This window comes from Typopeltis vanoorti, chromosome 21, assembly GCF_054136105.1.
Source record: "Typopeltis vanoorti isolate ZY-2024b chromosome 21, IOZ_Tvanoo_1.0, whole genome shotgun sequence".
In the NCBI taxonomy this organism is placed as follows: Eukaryota; Metazoa; Arthropoda; class Arachnida; order Uropygi; family Thelyphonidae; genus Typopeltis; species Typopeltis vanoorti.
In genome coordinates, this window is record NC_143569.1 from 62,552,096 (window position 1) to 62,575,012 (window position 22,917).

General features: G+C 36.4%; 1 protein-coding gene across 1 annotated transcript in view; it reads left to right on the plus strand.

Moving 5' to 3' along the window:
* Positions 1 to 22,917, plus strand: part of LOC150094912 (arylsulfatase B-like) — a 135,702-nt gene that overhangs the window by 107,694 nt on the left and 5,091 nt on the right. The window contains exons 12-15 of the mRNA XM_090411149.1: positions 6,711 to 6,747; positions 10,692 to 10,842; positions 11,381 to 11,466; positions 15,677 to 15,750. Coding sequence (XP_090267275.1) covers positions 6,711 to 6,747; positions 10,692 to 10,842; positions 11,381 to 11,466; positions 15,677 to 15,750 — 348 coding nt within the window. The remainder of the gene's footprint in view (positions 1 to 6,710; positions 6,748 to 10,691; positions 10,843 to 11,380; positions 11,467 to 15,676; positions 15,751 to 22,917) is intronic.

Here is a 22,917-nt window from a genome sequence, read left to right on the forward strand (position 1 = left end):
ATATAATTTCGCATTGAAAACGACCAAATATATTTGTTTGCATGTTTGTGCATCTTTTAAAAGAATTACGTTTTTCAACTTTACTTTAGTGCTCACGAACCAAAGCGGCAGACGCTTCTAAACCGACTGAAGTAAGTATAATATTCTTCAATATTTTATCTTGGATATATAATATTATATATTATTATTATATATGTATTATTTTTTGGAACATACAAGATTTGAATTCATACGCCTATGTTGTAACGATGATTAAAAATAACGGTGATAGAATTGTCTCGTAAATTTTATTGGATATAAATTGGATGAATGAAAACATTTTCCATCCAATGAAATAAAGAGGCAATCAGCCATTTTAAAACAAAACGGCCTTGTTTGGAAATGCTATAATCAGAGATGATCTCTCTCTCTCTCAACACACACACACACACACACACTGCGAATTGAATACTAATGTATTCAGCTGCCATCTATTTCCGAGTATACGAAATAAAATAAGATCTTAATTATAGAGCTGAAGAGCTTCAATTTGGCATTAGTAAGGTATTAAAATAATGGATATTATGGATCCGTTCATATTTTATTGCCAATTATGAAAAGAAACTTAAAGTTGGGACTTTTACCATACAGTTGGTTCTCATCAGAAACCTGGAAAAAACTAATTGAGAACAAAAACCCCTCTGTCAGAGCTATTCTCTGCTCATTTGCTCTACATTCGAGTAATGGATTTTGCGCCTGCGCAGAATTTATTTAGTACATAGGATTGCTATGTACTCTATATTCATGCCTGGTCTCTGATACGAACCAAAAGTTCAAAACGGAGTGCTAGCAGAGTTTGTGCTCTTCATGTAGTACATACCAAGGCAATTTCGATATAGAAGGTTATATTCTAATAATCTCGCAAACTTCGCATTTAAGTTTCTTTCTATATTTGGCTATAAAATATGATTGGATCCATAAAATACTAGCGTTCGAAAGAAAAGGGAACAGTTACGACATTAGCGGGAGTTGTAAGTTATAAAATCCCATGCATACTAGACACTGGGTATTAATCATTGGTGAGCTGTTCCCACCACGGTAGAGTTTTACAAACTCTATCGATTAATTTTATGCATATTCTCCCAGTCTGTGGTAATTCCTATTGATAACTGCATAAAGACAATTCATACTTGCAAAGGTATCGTTTACTTAAAACTGGTTTTAATTATATACTTACATCCAAATATTAATATTTCAGGGACAAAATCAAGAACAGGAGGAACAAAAAGGAAACTGCAGTAAAAAGGTGAGTGCACGGCATTACTATTCTGAAATCTTCATGACTAAATGACAGTCTCTACTAGATTAGAATTGATTCGGTTATTTATTTATTTATCATAATTTTTGACAGTCCCTTTTAATGTTATTTTCCGGTTTTCATTCGCTAGATTTTTTTTTAAATTTTAGCACCCAGAAAATTCGAAGTAACGACACTTCATCCCTCTCATGTTTTATGATCGAATCTAAATACCATATAAAATCGTTCTTTTTATAATCGATTTTACTCACATGATTTTCATTACGCAATATCTTACCTGATTCTTTCTCTTTCTGCTTGTTTTTTTAAATGCCTCTAGGCTTTCCGTAATGCCCGCACCGTCTGTCTAATCATCTGTTTTAATTTTAAGATTTCAGAGTTTCATTGAATTTCAGTATCTCGCAGTCTTTTCTTAAGCGGGGGGGGGGTATCCTTGTTGTTCTCCAATTCGCTGTTTCTTGTGCGCTTTTGACGCTATTTGTGAACATTATTTAATATTTAATACCTCAATAAGAATAAGCCATGAAAACACCAAACACTATAAAGGAAAGAAAATTCAGCATTGATATATATAAAATATAAAGCATTCATTTGCAAAAAAAAATAAAAAATAAAAAAATAAAAATAAAAAATAAAAATCTCCACCAACAACGTTACTGGTTTGCTGGGTGAAGCATAAAATGCTTTTTGTTTTCCCCTTTGTCTATGTCGAGAAGCTTGATGTGGGGGAGGGGGCGGGGTTGAGCCTTATGCTCGCACTTTGTGAACTATGGAGTTAGCTCTGTTCTGCTGAGAGCAGGATTGCCTTCGGTCTTTTATGTTTGTGATAGTCATGTTCACTATAACTGGAAGCTTGTCTGATTAGTGGGTTGGGATGAGAGTGTGCCTTGCTGAAGAAGTTTTCCGCATGGTCATGAAGGAGAGAATGGATGTCTGGAGTTCCGGTTTCTCTATGGATCTGCGTGTTTCTGACGAACCATGGGGCGTCCAAGATCATCCGCAGGCATTTGTTTTGTATCCTTTGTAGTTTCAAGATGTTAGATTTGAATGTGTAACTCCATGCTGGGGATGCATATGTGATTACTGGTCGTATTACCATCTGATATAGTAGCAGCTTGTTGCGTGTATCCAATTTGCTGTTGCGGTTGATCAGGGGATAGAGTTGGGCTATGGTTCCGGATGTCTCTGTGCTTATGAGCTTTATGTGACTGTTGAAATTTAGCTTTTTGTCTAGCTGTACTCCAAGGTATTTGGTTTCTGTCTGCCATGGTATCTTTTTTCCAAGGAGTTGAATGTCATCTTGGGTGAAGGCTTTGCGTCTGGTGAATAGTATAGCTGAGCTTTTGATAGGGTTTACTTGTATCCTCCAGCCTGAAAACCATTTCTCTAGCTTTGTAGTGGTGTCCTGGAGACGACTGATCGCCAGGTGTGGGCGGAGAGATCTTGTCATTATGGCTGTGTCGTCAGCATATAGGGCTGTGATGGTAATCCTCAGGTTCTGTGGAATGTCAGTCACGTAGATTGTGAAAAGTAAAGGAGCCAACAGGGATCCCTGCGGTACTCCTGCCAGGATTTGGCGCCTGGTTGAGATGGTGCCATTTATTTTTATCTGCATGGATCTGTCAGTGAGGTATGATTTTATTAGACGGGTAAGGTTTGTTGGAATGTTGGCCTGAATGAGTTTGTAGAGTAATCCTTGATGCCATACCCTGTCAAAGGCCTTGGCAATATCCAGAAAGACTGCAGCTGTGAGAAGGTTCCAGTTGTATCCCTGAGTGATATGCTCCACTAGTCGGTGTATTTGTTGCACTGTGCTGTATACACGGCGGAATTCACATTGTTCGTTTGGAATTATTCCTAATTGATCTGATTTTTCTTGTAGTCTTGAAAGGATGTTTTTTTCAGCAATCTTTCTTAGGTTGGAAAGCAGGCTTATTGGACGTTAGTTTTGCGGGAGTTGTGATTGTTTCCTGGCTTTTTTATTGGTATATGATGTCGGTTGTTTTCCATGCAGTGGGGAAGTGTTGTATCCTCGGTATTGCATTGGTTATGTTAACCAGGTATATAATAGCCTTTCTAGGAAGTAATTTGATGATTCTGTTAGTAATTTCATCTGGACCTGGAGCTTTTTTGTTGCTTAGATGTTTTATGATGTTGGTTATTTCAACTGGAGTAGTGGGGGTGATGTTGTCTGGTTTGTCTGAGGTCTGTCTTAAGGTACGCTTGACCTGCTGGTGGACTTTATATATGTGGGTGATGTTTATATTTTCATATGATGGGTTGCATTGTTTTTCTAGGTTTTCTGCTATTGCTTCTGCTTTTTCTTTATCAGTGTGAGGGGTTGAGTGATGATAGTTTATTGTCCAAATCCTGATTCCTGTGGTTTCGAAGTGCTTTTCTGACTTGGTTGTTCAGGTTGTTCAGTGTTTTCTTGTCCTGTGGGAGCTCTTGTGTTGTGGTATCTTTTCCTGGCTTTGTTTTTTGTTTTGATGAGGTCCATGATGTTTTCTGGGAGCCGTCTGGTTGGGTGATTGGTTGTGGTTTTGGTGACTGCTTCTAGTGCTTTTTTTATTTGGTTTGTTAGATTGCATACTGCTATATCTATTTCTTCTTTTTTGTGGATGATGGGTACAGGGCCAATGTATTCTGGTAGGATTTTGGATAGACTATCCCATGATATGAAGGTGTGCTGAGGAGGGGGGAACAGTTGGTCTTGTATGCCAAGTTTGATTAGGATTGGGTTGTGATCAGATGATAGTTCATTGATCGTCTCTAGTTGGTATTGATAACTGATGTTTCTAAGGATAGCTATGTCAAGTACATCTGAGGGCTGTAATAAGTGTGCTCAGTGGGTCCTGCTACCACAACTGAGTTAAGTGTTGAGTAGTTGTGTAGTATGCGTCCACTTCTGTTGGTGGTGGTGCTGAACCACGCTGTGTGTTTGGCGTTCAAGTCTCCTGCTATGATGGTGGGGTCTGTGGTGCCAAGGACGGCATCCAGGTCTGCTGTCAGTAGAGGGTTGCTTGGTGAGTTGTAGGCGGCATATATCTTGAGGCTTCCAGCACTGTATGTGTGAACTTGTATTCCTGTAGTCTCCAGGGTGGTAGTCTGTGGGTTGGATATGGCATTGTGGTGGAGGTAGGGTTTGATGTAGATGGCAGTGCCAGAGGGGGGGAGGCCCCCCTCTGGTGCTGAATCTATGCGTTCGGTACGTTGTGTATCATCTCACTTTTGGGTTGTTGGCAGGTATTATGTGGATCTCGTTGATCAGCATTATGTCCGGGTTGTGTCTTTGTGCGAATTCCTGTAGTTCTAGTGTCTTGTTGGTGAGGCCATTGGCATTCCAGGCTGCAATTAGAAGCGATTTGGGTTTTACTTTTGTTTTATTCATTGTTGAGTGCTGTCAGTATGGAATGGGTTCCTTGCAGGAATCTCTTTGTGGAGGATGGAGTTGGGTTTGTTCTGCTGAATTCCTGCAGCATAGTGGCTAGCGAGGCAGTCAGTATTGCTGTGATGTTGGAGCCTATTTGATTGCTCTACATTGTGTCCTTTCGGCGGGCAGCTTCTGCATAGGTCTTGGTTGAGCCCTTTCCTGACTTTTGTGGATAGGGTTTTGTTGGTTTGATGACTGTGCAGCTGAGATGCTTTGAGTGGTCCAGATTGGAGGAGGTTGGACGGGTCTTGTATTTCCGTGATTTCTGGGATGGTGGTTGCATCCTTTGTAGTTTGCTGGGTGGGGACCTCCACAGTTGGCACATTTGGCTGGTGTGGATCTTGGTTTTGAGCATGTAATGGTTTGATGTTTCTCACCACAATTCAGGCATCTGAACTCGGCTTTACATAGTCTTTGGGCATGGCCAAACTTTTGGCAACGATGGCATTGCCCTGCTGATGCCCTTTTCCTAAGTGGTTCTGTTGTTATCTTAAGTCCACAGACCGCAGTTATGTCGTAAATTCGTCTTTGCATGTTCTGGATCTCAAATAATACTAATGGCATCGGTCGTTTATCGGATCTAAGCATCCGACTGAATTTGATTGGTGTTAGGCCCTGCTGGGTGAGGTCTGCCGCGATCTCCTCGGAGGTAATGCCTTCAGTGACACCTCGCAGTACAACCTTGAGATTTCTTTCACTGCTTAGTGCGAAGGTATGGTACTGTAGTTTGTTGTTATCCATCATTTTTGTTATCCCTCTGTAGCGTGTGACTGTTGTTGGTTGAATTTTTACTCCTTCGTCGGTGTTTCTGGCCCAGGAGTAGTCAATATTATGTTCTCTCAGGTTTCGTGCCACTGTGGTCCATTTTTCTTTTTCACAGAGAATTACCGGGGGGACCTTTTCCTTTTTTTTCCGGCACTGTTTGTGAGGATGTTTCGTTTTCCATATGATCACCCTCGGTTCTGCGTCTTTTATTCGTGTGTTCTTCTGTAAAGTCTGTCTAACTGTGGTTCTCAGGTAGGGAGATGGACGTGTTGTTGATCTCTTCAACTTCCTCCTCGATATCTTCGGATTCATCTGGTTGAGTGTACAGGTTTAGGAAACCTGGCCATTCCGTATCGAATTTTTTAAGTAATAATTTAAATAGTTTTAGTGCTTGATCTTTGTTTAGATACTCTAGAAGATCATTAAAGTTATCTATATCTGTTCTGTTCGTTGTTAAATCTAGTAGGTGGTAATTGGGGAATTGCGTGTGAGCGCAAGTAGAAATCCCGCAGGTCTTGAGACCTGCTAGCAGAAATTCTGAGAAATATTTATAATGGCGAAGAGAACGGGTTAGGGCCGATAATTGCATCAAAAGTCAAAGTCTTACCTTGTATTACGCTATCAAAGAAGATTCACAAAATCTAAAACTCACTAATCACCACTGAAATCAAAAACGTTCTTCGCAACAACAACCATCATGCCGGTATTCATCTTCCGCCATCTTGAATCAATCAATAAAAATCTCCTTATATTATAAGGACTGGCTTAAAGGGGCGAAGCAAGAATGTTTTTCATCTTCTCCATTATCTGTAGAGAACAGTGTAGGGATAAGGTGTTATTGAGCTATTAAAGCTCTGATCATGGCAGGAGGGTAACAGCAATAGCCGAGCCTCGGTTAGAACTTCATTGGCTATAGCGTGCCATCCATTACCCTCCAAGGGTATTAATCTTAATCACCGCATCTCATGATTGATCAAGGTCATCTCCAGCCTAGAATTTCATTGGCCAAATGGTGTATTATTATATTTTTAATATATTCCAGTCATGTTAGTCATAATAAAGGCTGATTAATATATTTATATATCTCTTATATCTTTTTATCTCTTTTATAATATTTTCTCTTTTTTTAAGTATTTTAACATTTTTATAATTATAATATACAGGTATGTCTTTTAGAATTCACGTTTTTTTTTTAATTTTCTACTATTTTTACAGTCATGAAAGTAGCATTGAAGAAAAGGATGGAAAACAGGTAAGACGAACTCTTGCTTGTAGCCTTAATGCTCATAATGTATAACAAACTTTAATATAATTATAGTAAATTTTTTCAGCAAAAGAACATTTCAATAATATGAAATGTTCTTTTGTCATTCTATTCTTTGCTGATTCAATGCATTCTATAGCTTTGAACAATGTCTTATAATAAGACACTGTTCAAAAAATTTAGGTTATCTAGAGGTAACTTCTGAAGGTAATATTGGATTTACTCAATGCTCATCGCGGTACCCCCCCCCCCCCCTCTCTCTCTCTCTCTTAAAATGCCCTCATATAATATGAGGCTTTATTATTTTCGAAAAAATATTTTTTTTTTTAATTTTTATTTCCCATTCCCTTTAAAATAGCTCATTGGATGTCGGCATGCCATCATGACTGCCACTTCGATTTAAAAAAAAAATCCTTTGTGGTGAGGCATATTTTAAGGAAGTAGAATGCATTCTTTAAATAGTTCATAGCAAAACATGAATAATGATTTTTTTTTAATTTCAGTCCTTTTTTTTTTTTCTTCAGCTTAAATTTTACTTAGATATTGAAGAAGAGTGCATTCCAATGCCGGAATGGATAAAGGAATCAACAGAAGTAGAAATGGAGGAAGAATTCCCTTTTTATGAAAAGAAAGAATCGGTAAGATTTCACATTTCCTTACTTTTACAGCTTCTTCTTCTTCTTCTTCTTCTTCTTCTTCTTCTATTATTATTATTATTATTATTATTATTATTATTATTATTATTATTATTATTATTATTATTATTATTAAAATGCACGCGATGGTGTTATGTGATGATGTTAATGATGCTATATTGTAAATAACACATTATAGGTCATCGAGGATATTTTTGCTCTACTAGACACTTTATCAAATCATTCCTTCCAGCCGTCTGCAACTTTCTGACAGACGCCACATTTCTTTACGTATTAGCATGACTGGAGGATAGAGAAGTGACTTCATATGTTTATCTGGAATGAATCATAATAATTAAAGATGGACATACAGAATAAATGAAAAGAAGTATATCGCTAGGTTAGGGGAAAGCTTTCGATGAGTGTATCTTATCTGTTATTACATATAGCAGTGAAACCTGGAACTAATTCAAAATATCACTCACAAATTGCAAGCTAACAGAGAAGGGATATGCTCGGTTGTGAGACGCATATCCTCCTAGTTCAAAAGATCCAGAACAAGTGTATATGGCATGGCCTAATCGGTTATATTATGCGTCCAAAATAGGTTTTGGACGCATAATATAACCGATTAGGCCATAATATAACCGATTAATATAATATTCATTGCAAAATATAACAGCACAAGATGGTTATTAAGTAAATGGACCCCTGCGGATGGCAGTAGACAAAGGAGAAGACCAAGCGCGAGATGACAAGATGAAATTATTAAGATTGCTGGAAAACAATGGATGAGAAAAGCTGAATAATGTAAGGGATTGGAAATTTTAGGTAGACCTTTGTCTAGCAGTGAATTGATCCAGATTGAAGAAGTGTTAAAGATTGCGATGACCATACTTCCTTGACTATATTTACTTTTGATGGAAGTTTTTTCACTTGGCTACGCTACCAATTATATATTTGGTTTAATCCTTTATCCAAGTGAACGCAAACAAAGTTTGCGCCTGAAGTTTTTTCAGGACTGCGGCAACTCGTGGTAAAGATGGTATAACATCTGATCACTTGGCTTAGTATCCCATAATTCAAAGCACATCTCCTTGTGGACATGTATAATGCTATGCATTAAGAGAAGGGTTACAACCGAGACCGGTTTCCCTGTTTAAGTGCGGGGTTACCCCTCCAAAACTCGTGAGATCTCCCGGATCACTCAACAATGAACGACCCGCAAGATCAAAAACTCAGCGTTGGCTCTACCCCGTGGTGGGCTCACCCCACCACCGAGCAGAGTCGCTTATATTTTTTCATCTGGGGGATAACAACAACAGCTGTGCCTCAGTTGACTTTCTGGGCTACAGCATTGCCATTCATTACCCTCCCCCCCAGGACGTGGGTGACAGTAACAGCCAACCCTCAGTTAAAACTTCATCGGCTACAGCATTGCCATTCATCACCCAAGCTTCCAACCGGTTTCGACCTTTATGTATAGGTGAAGCGGTCTCTAAAAATAAGACCATCCCGAAAGATCGTCCAACTTTGCGTTGTTCCACTCAGTGACAGGCTCACCCCCCCTCACCAAGAAGAGCCATAATCTCAGCGTTGTCCCACTCAGAGACAAGCAAAAACCTATCCCAAAGCAGAGCCTCTCAGAACCCAAGCCTAACCCACACCGGTTTCGATCTTTATTGAGGTTTCATCAGTGGGAGCCTGATCCAGAGGTGGTGATACTAAGGTGGAAGTAATGCAGAAGTCATATCACCATATATCAGTTGCCAAAAGGTGTCAACACCTTATTATTAAAATTCTCTAGATTAGAGATAGTTGATAGAAGTTTTTTCACTTGGCCATGCTATCAATTATATATTTGGTTTAATCCGTTATCCAAGTGTAAGCAAACAAAGTTTTCGCCTGAAGTTTTTTCACGACTGAGGCAACTCGTGGCAAACGTGGTGTAAATTTCTTTAAAACTTGTAATCCTTTACCTCCTAAGTGCTACAAGCACTTAGGAGGCAAAGGACGTTAGCAGCACTCTGTTTACCACAGTGTCATATTGCTACGCGCTCAACTATATGCACGTCATAGTGAGATGCCAGCTATTAGCGTAATGCGGCACTGTCCGTCGCGCAGTTCCACTCTTGGTTATATGTGGTTTGTGCCAGTAATAGAGTGTTTGTAATGCATATCGTGTTTACTCCGTCTCTTTAAATATTTGGACATTACAATTAAAGACATAACATTTGTTATAGTTTTTATTTTAGAACATTATTAGGGTTATGATAATGGCTTTTATTTTTAAGTAATTTTGAATTATACCAAACTGTATAATTTTATCGATAATAAACAATATTTTTTCATGTTTAATTTTTTTTAATTTTTAGCATAATTTTGATATTTTATCCAAACACGTATGCACTGTACTTACAGTGTGTATGTATATTTCGAAATTTTCAGCACCCCCACGATTTCAAGCCACGAGCTGCCACTGGGCGCAAGTGTAAGCAAACAAAGCTTGCTTACACTTGGATAAAGGATTAAACCAAATATATAATTTATATTTACTTTTTCATTAGTTATAGAAAAGGTATTATTCTGGGAATAATACGTTTTCAATAACTTGCACCTTCACTGCAATTCCCACCTCAAGTTCTAATCTTTCATTAAGTTATTTTTGCGGTTCCTGCTTCAGCTATAGCAAGTGAATGCTATGTAATGATACGCTACAGATGTCGGTGCATTGTACACGCATGCAACATGGAACAGAAGAAGGTTCGACAGATCTCTACGTTCCTCTTAAGAAGGAGATATGCCTCAATACTAAAGAGATAGGACATACTCCACAGTGATGCCTTCTCACTGATGTTATCAAACATCGTGGACATTTTTATTACTCCTTAATAATATTTTAGAAAATATTAGTCGAAAAAGTGAATTTCAAAGAAAGTTATCCTCTTCTATCAAAATTAGAGAATGTGTTGTGTTTATAGAAATGCGTGACTAATGTTTAGTTATATCAAATTTGGAAGTGTTGATGTAAGAAGCTAAACTTTCACTTTTTTTTCAGTCCTCTATTGGGCGTCTTGGAAAAATTTCTCAAAAATTTAAGGCCTTCGTTTCACGGATGGGGGAGGCAGGAGACAAGGTATGGATATAAAAAAAGGAGTAGTGAAAATTTTAAATTTTATCTCAACCATGTCAGTCACATAAATATCTATGAGTGTAGACATTTAATGATATATTTCAATATACACGCAGTATTACAATTTTAAATATGATTTTTAAACATTTTTTTTTACTCCTTAGCCTGTAGGACTACCCCTGCCCGATCTTAAAGATTTGAAAATAGTGCGAAGAGTGCACAAAGGATGGCTCAGAGACATCTTGTTGGTCGAGGATGACAAGACCAATATTCAGTACATACTGAAAGTGTTTTTAACTACTTTTTACTACTTTTGTCAGTTTTTACCAATTAATATTTGGACATGATGCCATATCACAAAGAAGATCATACTAATGCTGTCACAATAGGAACACTTCGGCGTATACGAAGTGTTCCTACAACTTTCTCTCTCTACTCTTGTATCTAATTAGAGTGAACGAACACACTATCGTTCTCTCAAATTCTCGGATCGCTGAGAAACTACCGAGCTAATGTAACGCTAATGAGGCAGGAACGCGAAATTACTGATGACGCGTTTCATTCCTGTCCTAAAGGAAAAGAATTCTGGAGTTGATTTCACTTCTCGAAATTTCTGCTACAAGAAACCTTTTTTTTTTATTTTTCATTTTAAGGGGCGCTAAGCACTTTAAAAATTTCCTCCGTTCCTCTTCTTCTAATACGCTCCCAGGTGCTACATTTCAACGACATTCAAACATTGGTTTACAAATGAAAAAATATTCACGTGTTTATTCAGAAATTAGTTCAATACCTCAGGTGTGTAATAGTATTGCTGTGTTAGTCGTTTAGCTAAACGAAACTTTTATTTTCTTAGATATTGAACGAAGTGAAGATAGGAAAAATCTTCAGCAAGTACTCATCCTTCCCAAAGGTCATCTCCGCCTGGCAAACAAAGAGATGGTAAGTTGATTCTACGATATATATGTATGTATTTCAATTTGATGAAAGTATACAATTTGGTTATGTATAGCAAGACAATCTACATTTAAAAGGAATATCGAAATGAATATATATGTGTGTGTGTGTGTGTGTGTGTGTGTGTGTGTGTGTGTGTGTGTGTGTGTGTGTGTGTGTGTGTGTGTGTGTAATGCATGATTTTATTATTAATTACGTAATTAATTTTATCGAAATGTTAAATATATCTCCATACAGAGACTTTTTCTTCAGAGATTGGTGAAAATTCTCGGTTACACCAGTGGTGGGAGGGGAAGGGGCATTTGCACTGCGTTTCCTTGTGAAATTTTGAGTGGAAACTTCGTCTGCATAAGAATGTTCATGCCATTCTTCGATAATGAAAAGGCAACAAGATAGGTTCCGTTCTTCGGTGAACTGAGATAGTCCTCCTCTTTAACACCAGAGAAATAATCGGCTTGTGTAGTTTTCTGCTTCTGCGTCGCTCGATGTTTTTTGTAGACTGAATGAGTGTTGGATGATCCTTGAGTTTCTTGAGTGTTTGAGATGGAATCAGTCAATGACTGCTTTGTTTTTTGCTGCGATGAACAGTTCAGTTGCATATTCTGTGCAACTAAATATTAGTAGCTAATCTCGGAGTAAATAAGTTTGAATTTGTACAGTTGGTTAAGATTAACCGAATGGTGTGCAACAGCGTCCACTGCATTGCTGCGTTTGTAGTCTCATCCAGGAAATTCCACTGCAATTAGTGCAGCACACGCGACTGTCGACTGGTGAATACGGGTGGGATGGGTGGAACGAATGGAAGTGATGGGAAATAAATAACTCGAAGAATCTGAGGGTGGTGGTCCTCCATAGTGATGTCATTATCCACGATATTCTTGGGCTGGATTCCATGTCGAACGCGAACCTTTATAAAAAATTTTCCACTACAGACTGTGTCTTCTATCTTATAGATAGATAGATGGACAAGGAGAGAGAGTGAGAGAGAGAGACTTTCGGTTTCCTGTATCCAGGCTCTGGACAGCGTTTCAATGAACAAAATGTGTTCCAGAAGAGGTTTGGGATATAACATCGTCATCATCATAGGCTCGGCAGCCTTACGTGGACCCTGACCGTCTACAGAAACTTCTGCCAGAAACATCTTCCTTATTCAATGCCAAACTCCTCCCATTTTTGACTCCTTTGGGATATAACAGCAAAACGTAATCGACCCACCACAGCGGGTCAGCTAGCAAGTCGGCTCCATTCAAGGTGCAAACCATGATACGATGTTGTGAGAGCTGCATCGCACTTCAGTGTGAATATATTTCGTAGGGAGATGTTTCTTCGCATAGGTTTTCTCTAAGCACTGTACATTAATTCCTTAACTACGTCCATAGGAAATTTGTAACTTTTGCCAAAAACGCATTGCAAGTTAATTTGTACGAGATTTATAACATATTTTTGTATAATATAATTTATTAGCTTGCTGGTAATACATTTATGTCCACATTTGGCTGTAGCCATGAAAATGTCTTCATATACAGGTAAAAACGTAGTTCGGTGTATGCTTTTGGTCACCAGTGTATATTCAATATTGACTCAGATATTGTTTTATTAAAGGTATTGGTTCTTAATGTTTAGTTCTTTCCGATCCTTTAACAGTGCAAATAACATAATTTGCTTTATTTCAGCTTTATAATTTTACTGGAGCACATTCCCGGAAAGGATTTGTTTCATTTGATGCATTCCGATAACCATCTGTCTGAAAATGAAGTGAGGGAATACACTAGGCAAATAGCCGCTGGATTGAACACAATGCATAAGCTTGGTATGTAAAATGTACTTTAAATAATATTAGTTATAAGATTTTCATAATTATTTATTGATTAGCATCATATCATGTTGTACAATAAGTTAAACAATTCACGTTAGTAATGTTATTGATTCGTATCATTTCACTTCTCTCTTCATTGACTGAATTGTTTGTTTTCTGAGAATTAAAAAAAAAAAAACAGAGAAATCTGAGCTTGATGAGCCTTCGTAGCTCAGTCAAGTATCCACCCAATCCCCACCTGTGGCAAGCAACAAAGGAATCCGTGATAGATATAGTAATAAAAGGATGCTGAAGCTACCCAAATGAATACAAACTCTTCTGTGGGCAAAAACCTTCAGACTTAGCTCTCATCATAATTTTCATGAAATTAACATGAAACTATGCATACACTATTTCTTCCTCATTATTTATTTCTTAATAAGATTGCGTATCCATTTCACTTCCCTTATGTATTATTCGACCCCTCACTACATATTCTGATACTGCTTCATTAATGTATTTTTAATACTTCTCACGCACCACCAATATCCTTTCAATCCGATGGGATCGTAATTGGTCATTTTTTGGGGGGTGGAGGGGGATTATATGCAGTTTCTGTGAGAAAGGTAAATTCGTAACTGCATATACCATAGATCGACTTCCCCGGGAATTAGCTGAAGAAAAATATAGCAAAATTCCTATATATAACTCTTATATATAAGACTTTACACTTCAACAACAGTTCTTTATTCGTTGTTTCATTTTTTATATCAGGATACATGCATCGAGATATAAAACCAGCGAATATTATGATAACTCCACAGCAGGAAGTCAAAATAATTGATTTCGGTTTAAGTACGGTAAGCTTATTTTCATACTAATATAATATTTATACTGAGTGAAAAAGTATCTGAAAGAAATAAACTCCCTTTTAAACGTTACTAAATATTTGTTTAAAAAAATGATGAAATTTCTGGTATATTGACTAAAAACGAATTCCCAATAATAATTCTACTGTTTCAGAAATTACATCATGTTTAAGTTTCATTTAATACATTAGATGAATGCATTCAATTTCAATGTTTGAAGGACTGTTACATATGGTTGCGTCATTTGCCAGATTAGCTTGTATGCATTTCTATTATATTGGAGGGATGATGATGATGCTTCCACATTTCTCGTTCTCCTTAGATCAAACAAAGTTTCGGATATGTTTGTAGGCTGAAACAGGACTCATCAGACAAGAGAAACTATTATCTAGTTTTAACAGAAAAAAAAACCTCAGCTAGTAGCTAGTATCTCTTTTAACTTACTCTCAACGTTTGAAGTTACATTTTTACATTAGTTAAGTAGGTTTTGTTATTAAACAGAACTATCCTGAAAGATCATACTGGAAATTATATAGCGGAAAAAATATACACGTATTTTAATATATATATATATATATATATATATATATATTAAAATACGTATATATATATATATATATATATATGTTTAACATTGAATATAACGAAGCCAAGACAGTATACAGTTTATGAAATGGAACAACAGCAATACATTTATATGAATACACGGAAATGCAAGAATATAGTACAGTAAAGCTTTAAAAAATAACAAACATTTAAATCAAAACAACAAGACACTCCAAAATCTATTCAATATATGAACAGTCAACAACATAACAGAGAGCTCGCCGTTTGGATATTATTATTATTATTATTATTATTATTATTATTATTATTATTATTATTATTATTATGATTATTTACCTCAGACCTCCGGAGAATCGAGGACTTATCGAGGGAGGCCATACCTCACCCACATCGGCTATTATACCGTTTCTTAAACCCATTCACACTAAATGCATTCGGTACTTAACAAACAAACTGTTCCACTCGCTCATCACTGCTCTGTGAGAGGGGAAAAATTTCACCCGGACGCAGTTGCTCTAACCTGGGAGCATCATATTCATACTCTAGTTTATACTGGCTGCAATTGTTACATGGCACGATGCACCTTGCCTATGGGGGATCTCCGTTAGCTTCTCTCCAAGCAGTGTATTTCCGTTGTTCACCGGGTGGCAATTCTGTTCACGATTTGCTTGCCATTTCTATATATTAATTTGAAACGTTTTAACAAAGCTGTTATGTTACGCGAATGGACTTCGTCGTAACAGAGCTGGAAAATTCAAGAGTGCACTCGTTAAAACACTTCGACCCATAAGCATTCAGTAAATGCTGTTCCTGTCGCAATATTTTTACGATATGAAGGCTAAAAATACTCTGTTTATTTTAAAAACGCACCAATATATAATATCTTTTTTTTTCTTTTGCTGAAGTAGCGTATTTTAGAGAAGCAATTAGTCATTTCAGTGATGATATTTTCTGTGTTTTTCAGAAGGAAGATACGGACAATGTAATCTGCGGAACACAGGGCTATTTTGCTCGAACTCTTGGACGGAAAGACATATGGTAAGTTCTTATGATTGTTACAGCTACTGAGAGAAAGAGAGAGAGAAGAAGGAGATGGAGAAGAGACAGAGGAGGAGAGAGGAGAGAGAGAGAGAGAGAAATATCCTGTTATTTTTCCTTCCAAAATTATGTTTCTTATTCCTATCATAATTTATTGATTAGATGATACTTTGTAATCGATTCAAAATATAACTGCTGTGAAATGAGAATTAAATCTGTTTGTACTTTACAGATAAGAGAGTCGAGATATTTTCATTAATGATTACTTTCGCAAAGCTGTTGACAAGAAAGGATGATGTCCATTCCAATGGATATGCTACAGATAGTAAGTATGAGATATGATCGTTTGATGCTGTCTTTGTATTTTCTTGTAGGGGTTCATGTCAACAGTAACTTTGATGGGAATAGTTTCGAAGTAGACGTAGTTTACAAAGCACACGAAGCACCTTCGGCTGCTGATAGCAAGGAGCGCTCGCACACATACACACAGGTAAAATTCGTTGTAATTCACTAAATAGACGGTCGTTAGATGCAAAGTTTTGTAACTTTTGTATTCAGAGATGTCTTGATAATGAAATATTATTCTAATTTCGACAACATCTTTCAAGAGATTTACTTTTCTTTTAGATAAAGGCAATCGTTTGTGGCTTAAGGTGGATTTCCCATGGAACGTTCCAGTCCTGGCAATAGATCTTTGTATTGCAACTCTGCAATGGGTAAGTTTGTTTATTTTTATTTCCCCATTCTTTATGAAATAAAATGCTAATTACGACAGTACAGTAAGCGGAAATTGCAAATGTTATAATTAATATTTTTATGTTACCACTAAGAATACATACAAGAAACGAATTTGCATGGCATCTGAACAGAATGACAGAATTTTGTTTCAAAGAGTTATCAGTTAATAATTATGAAAACTTCCACGTTTCGAAACTTTATACGTTTAGCTTTATGCGGTGGCTCAATAAACTGTGAAAGGCGATGAGCGTTCTGCATTTTAGCCTTTCTGATGGCTCAAAGACGAAAGGTGTTCAGTGAGAATTCGTACATTAATTCTTCTACCTCAAGAAATAGAAAAAAAAACGAACTTCTGCTGGATGCAAACATGACTTTGTATGTTTGTGGTTTAGACACGGCAAACGAATTGCACTCCGTAATTTAACGATTAATGCTTTATTTTTGAAAATATTTGTATGTGTTTTCAAAAAGGCAAAAATAGTCTTCAATTGCGTATTGTCATATTTCCAAATAGCTATATTTTTAAAGAAATACTGACAACAAATATTTTGAGATTCTATTTAAAAACATTAGAATGTCTTATGTATAGCGTTTCTTGTTTGTATCATTTACAATGAGAACAACTGTTACATCATCAAACGTTTTGTTTTTCTTTCAAAGTACATTTCTAAAAATTCACATAATATCTCTAAAAATTAATAAAAAATGAAATAATGCTTAAAATAATATACACTTTGTCCTAAAAGGCTTACTAGATTTAAAATTAATTTTATTTTTGAACCAACTAAATTGTTACACCTTCCATAACGTCACTTGTTATTATTATAAATTAATAGTATGCATTATGACGTAACTGAAATATGTTTGTGTTGTATGCTGTTTTGTTTTCTAGGATCCACAAAACCGACCAAGTTTCGAAGAAATTTTGGACCACGACTATTTTAAATGCATTTAACTGTAAGTAGGAACCATAATCGAATTTGAAAATTTTGCTTTCTATTTAATAAACTCGACGATTAAAAAAAAATAACAGACATTTTAATTTAATGTTTGATTTTTCCTACTGAACATTTAGGCGGAAGAAAAACAAACCATTACTGTTTAAATGTGGAAAACACTTAGCTGATAGAGATATTATCTCTAAAGCCTCACGGTCTTAACTCTAAATGATATTACTGCCACAGCTTCACTATCTGCAAGCATTTGCGTCCAGTCAGTTCCGTTTTCCTTAATTCATAACCACATGGAAGTGGAAACAAGTCGTATGATAATAATATTTTGGTTTGTTGAGAATGCCTTCTTGCGAAAAAAAAAGAAACGATTCATGGTAAAGATCGCAAGTCATGTGGCACTTTAAAACTGCACAATTTAGACAAAGTTCAAGTTTATCCTTTTAATATTTCTTTATGTGTTAATATTAATTAGCAGAGCAGTTAATGTTATCTAAACAGTCTGCTATGTGAATTGAATGCATATGTTATTCGAGAGGTTCATTTTGCAAGAAGAAAACATCCTGTCCATCAACGAATAAAAAAAAAATATTTTTCACATCCTAGACGAGATGCAAACTTGGAAGGGGGGGGGGAGATCGTCTCTACCTACTTCGTTAGAGGTATTTTAGTATCTATCTAGAAAAGAAATACTGTATTTCGCCGATTCTAAGACATCGTGGATTGTAAGACGCACGATGATGTTCAGTATCACTACGAAAGGAAAAAAATATTTACAACAGAATACTATTTCTTGACAATATCGAAACAATAAGGAACATTTAAACATGTGCATATTAAACTTAAATTTTATTAAAGTTTTTCTAAAGTAGGTCCAAATCCAAGACGTCAATCTTCAGTTTGATTCTTTTCACTTATTTTTTTACTTAGCGCTGTTGATGATGTTTCAATTTTCACACAAAATATCGTCTTCAATATATTGTTAAGCATCGTTTCTTCAACGGGTGTTCCACTGATGTTTTCGATATTTATTTCCAAGCAGATGACACACATTCTGCATTTTAGTATGTAGATGCTGACGTTTGCAAAACAGATTTTTTTTATGTGGCTCCCGAATCGATAAAAGGTTATGCGCAATGCTATAGTACATTTTGCAGCGTGAGTGAGCTAATGATTTTATTTCTATTTTTATTAATTTTATTTTTTACAAAGTTCGGAAATCCTTCTCCAGAGACCAGACTTTTTCAACTCATTTCAGGCCTCCAATTAGAGGCGTGGTAGTCTCACACCGGGCAATGAAAATCATCTGCCACATAAAGACAATCACAAGCATCCATGCCCACAGCAGATTTCGAACCAGCAACCTGTTCGGTTTGAGAGCGCGCACTCTAACCATTCGGCCAATGAGGCCGGTCAGAAGCACTTTAAAAATGCAATCATCATCTCTACAAATATACGTTATGGTAAGAATGAGGACGTAGATGAGAACATTTTTAACAGATTAGGATAATGTAATCCCAGTTCTCTATGTTTTCTTACATACTGTCTTTACGGAATATTACTGTCTTATTCATCATTGGGTATTGTATTTTATTATTGATTTTCATATTCTACTGGCTTCGATTACTGTTCCGTACTATTTTCTTCAATAAAATATGTAATTCAAAATGCGAAAGGTATGCAATTAATTCTTTGTCGATATTCTGCAATGGATAATTCTAATCGTACACGACTAATGCTTTATTCCTACATGGTAGGGTTCGGTAAACCTTTTGCGACCTCACCATGTAATGAATTTTCCATGTAATCACGACAGTTATTTATTCAGAAGCCAGAATTAGGTACAGTAACGAGGGTCTATCCTTCGAAATCATTAATCATACCAGAAATGAAACGTGTACAAAACATCACCTGAAAAATATGCACCAATAAATATTTTCATGCGATTATTTTTTTATATATCGAATGTAGTTAAATCAGGAAGATTAACAAGTAAATTTGATATAAACTAAATCTGTTCAGCTTGTATTCTTGAGGTAAGAAGTGTTTGTTATTGTTTCTCTTAATTTCAGAAAGGGTGTGCAGGCGGATGAGTTGAACATGTGTGTGTTTGTTTCCGTGATGAGGAAATAATCCTGGTCGGACTATGAAGACAGTTCGGACTACTTATGCGCATCGATATTTGCTGGAATTTGGTACCTTTGAATAAAAAGTGTCAATACTAATCTAATTTGAACTCTTCAGGTATGTATATAATTACAAAGTACAAATATTATAATGTCTGGTGATAATTTATTATCGTTATTATTTTTATAAGAGTATCTCCATGGAATCAAGTAACACTTTGCGGAGACCCACTAACCATTATTCACACACCTATCATGCCTCTCTTTAAACATATTCTCCAACTCTATGAATAGGTTTAAGGAGAGGCGTGATAAGCAAGTATAAACCGTGGTTTTTTATCCCGAAAAACAGGCCAGCTGGCCAGAAGAACACACGCAATTTACAGACATCCCATAAGTGCCTCTTAGCATTAGCTGTTTGAGCCCGAAATCAAAAAAACCTATCAGACAACCGGGTCTCTTTTCTGCGCATTTAGTTATTCTGTTTCTTGTAATGCTGTCATCTTTTCTCTGACTTTTATGTTGGATACGAAAACAACTTTGGGTATTATTCTTTATTGCTAATTTTCGCAATGGACTGTCTTCGACCTTTTTCTGAACGGTTTTCCCTACTCCTTCAACAGCATATTTCATTCAAAATATGCTGTTGAAGGCATGGAATTAATTCTAACTGTACATTACTAATACTTTATTTTCTCAGCTAAACATGTAATGAATTTTTCATTTTTATCAGGAATCTTATAATGAATCTCAGGAATGAAGTAACGGAGATGAGAATGCTTGGATTGGTCATGGAGGAGACTCACCACAAACAGCGACCCTATCGATTTACCGAATCTAAATGAGAGTTGTAGAATGCCATCCTAAAAGTTCACGATCAAAAGTTCAAAATCGCATGGTTCGTTGGTAGATGTGTTTTTGTCTTATCGTACTCAATCATCATCCTAGGATGAATGGTTGAGTTCCCCCCTGCTGAGGGGGGCTTACAGCTAATTAGTGCAGCCCAGTCGCCACTCCTTGCTGCCACTCCTCCCCTAAAGGCAGTATTTCTGACCGTAGTCAGTGTGTGTGTTTTCACGTGGCCGGTTTGTCTGTTCTGGAGAAAGAAAAACCTGAGTTTCCGGGTGATAATCCCCCTACTTCCGTATGAGACCGGTTAACTGACCTTTCATCGAAAAGATCGGATAAAAACTTCTCATGTCACGGATGGGAATCGAACCCAGGTCTTTCCAACCAAAGGGCTTCGTCTATCCCGACTGAGTTATGAAAGCTCTGTAGATGCGTTGGTTTATAATAACTGATCCAACGTTACTCATCTCTAATCCCAATCAATCCAGTCCAACCACTTTTTTCCCTTCAGAATGATTTTCGGTGGAAAGAAAAAGAAGAATTTTATGAATCTCTTAGAAGTTAAGTGGGTGGTAAAAGTTCATCTGGATGCGCTTCTTGATAGGGATTTTTGGATTGCCAGAATCGCTTGGCAGAGCATTTTTGAATGACAGAGAAATCAGTGACAGACATTTGACAAATGGAACCAGTTCTTCGATGATTAACTACTGAGATAAAACAAAGGATGCAGAGAAAGAACTCCTAATACTAACTAAAATTAATTACATGCAATCGACTTCTCTCTCTGATTCAGATTTGGATCCAGTACTTGTGCTTGTTTCCTTGTCTCAATAATACCGACAAAGGCGAGGTCGAAGATTAATGATAATTTTCTAATTTGGAGAATAAATATCAGAGAAGGTTACGCATGGTTTGAGCACAGAATTCAAATATAAATAAAGATATTGTTCTTGCCCGGAGTTTGTTTTAAAGAGTGTGGTGAAAAAAGAAGTTCGAAATGAGAAATTGGGCAAAATATTACATTCTCCGTGAAAGGTCTCAAGCAAAGAATGTCTTTTCGTATTATTAGAAAGATCTAAGAAATATAAGACATCAATCTGTCATAAAGGAAAGAAACGAACTAATAATACTAATGAGAAATGATATTTATCTACATGATTTTTTGCTGTAGAGGAGAGAAGTCGCTTAAGTATAAGTTTCAACAAATATTAACATGAAGAGAACGCAGAAAAAATAATCACTATGGTTCTGTTGATATCCTCCGACTGCTATGTAAATATCCCCACAGCAGCTACCAAGTCGCTAGGTCTGCAGAAGAAAGATGTATAAGTTCGATCAGGTTCAATCCGAATCCATTTTAGTAACAATAATGGAATTAGTTAGAATTAAGACCTTTATGTGTGCGTGTTTCTCTAGTCTGTGTCTTGAGGAATGAAAAAACTCCCGAGTTACTGAGAAAGCGAACCCTTCCATCTCCGTACGTAACTATGTGACTCACAACGGAAAAGCGCTTAAAAGGTTTCTCGCGCCGTACATGTTTTTCGAAGCGAGGTCTTTCCCACAAAATAAGCGGTAAAAACAATTGAAAAGATACATACATCGTTAAAGTGTCGTCACGGGCAATAAAAATGGTCTACAATACAAATAAGCTGCACGTGTTATATTAATGGATGGCAGGCTTTTTACAACTATCCCAAGTTAGTATTACAACTCGTGGAGAGGGATGAACGTCAAAGCACTAAGCTTATTGTTTTGTCTATTTCGGTCACATTTGAATTTAAAAACCCTGAGAGGATCGAAAGGACAATCAAATATACAAAAAACTGTTACCGAGAAAAAATTATTAAACACTGTGAAATAAAATTTAAGATACTATTAATAATTAGGAATGAAGATTTACCGAAATTAACAAAGAAATAATTGAAAGAAGATAATTTAACTTAAGAGACGAATTTCAGGATAAATAAATAGAAAATGTAAAATAAAAAAAAATTCCATCGACGAAATGAACTCCTGTAGTTCATTAGTAGGTGACCTTCAAATGCATCGACAAGAAGCGATTAATGAAGTAGTCGATTTTTTATTTACATATTTGCATTGATAAAGTTCTGGTTTAAAACATTAACAAAATTATTCATTATTACTAAAATCATTAAATTTATCTGCATGTAGATAAATGTGTGCTAATTAACATTAATATTATTTATAGATAAGATACGAATACGGAATAATGAGCAAAGAAAATAATTTTTTTCTTCGCAGTGCGTCTGCGAATCTTTTTGGCGCTGAAGAATGGGAAAGAGCCAAAGGTATCTAGGTCCAATAAGAAGACGAAGAAAACCTTGGATGTCAGATTCAACTTGGGATCTGATCTAAAGAAGGCTGTTGGTAAAAAAGAGTCAGGGACTGAAGTGCCACTGAATTAGGATAAGAACTCTTACGTAAATTCTGTACTGCAAATCCTCATTTTCCTTCACACGTGGCTCAAAGTATGGTTCTACTTA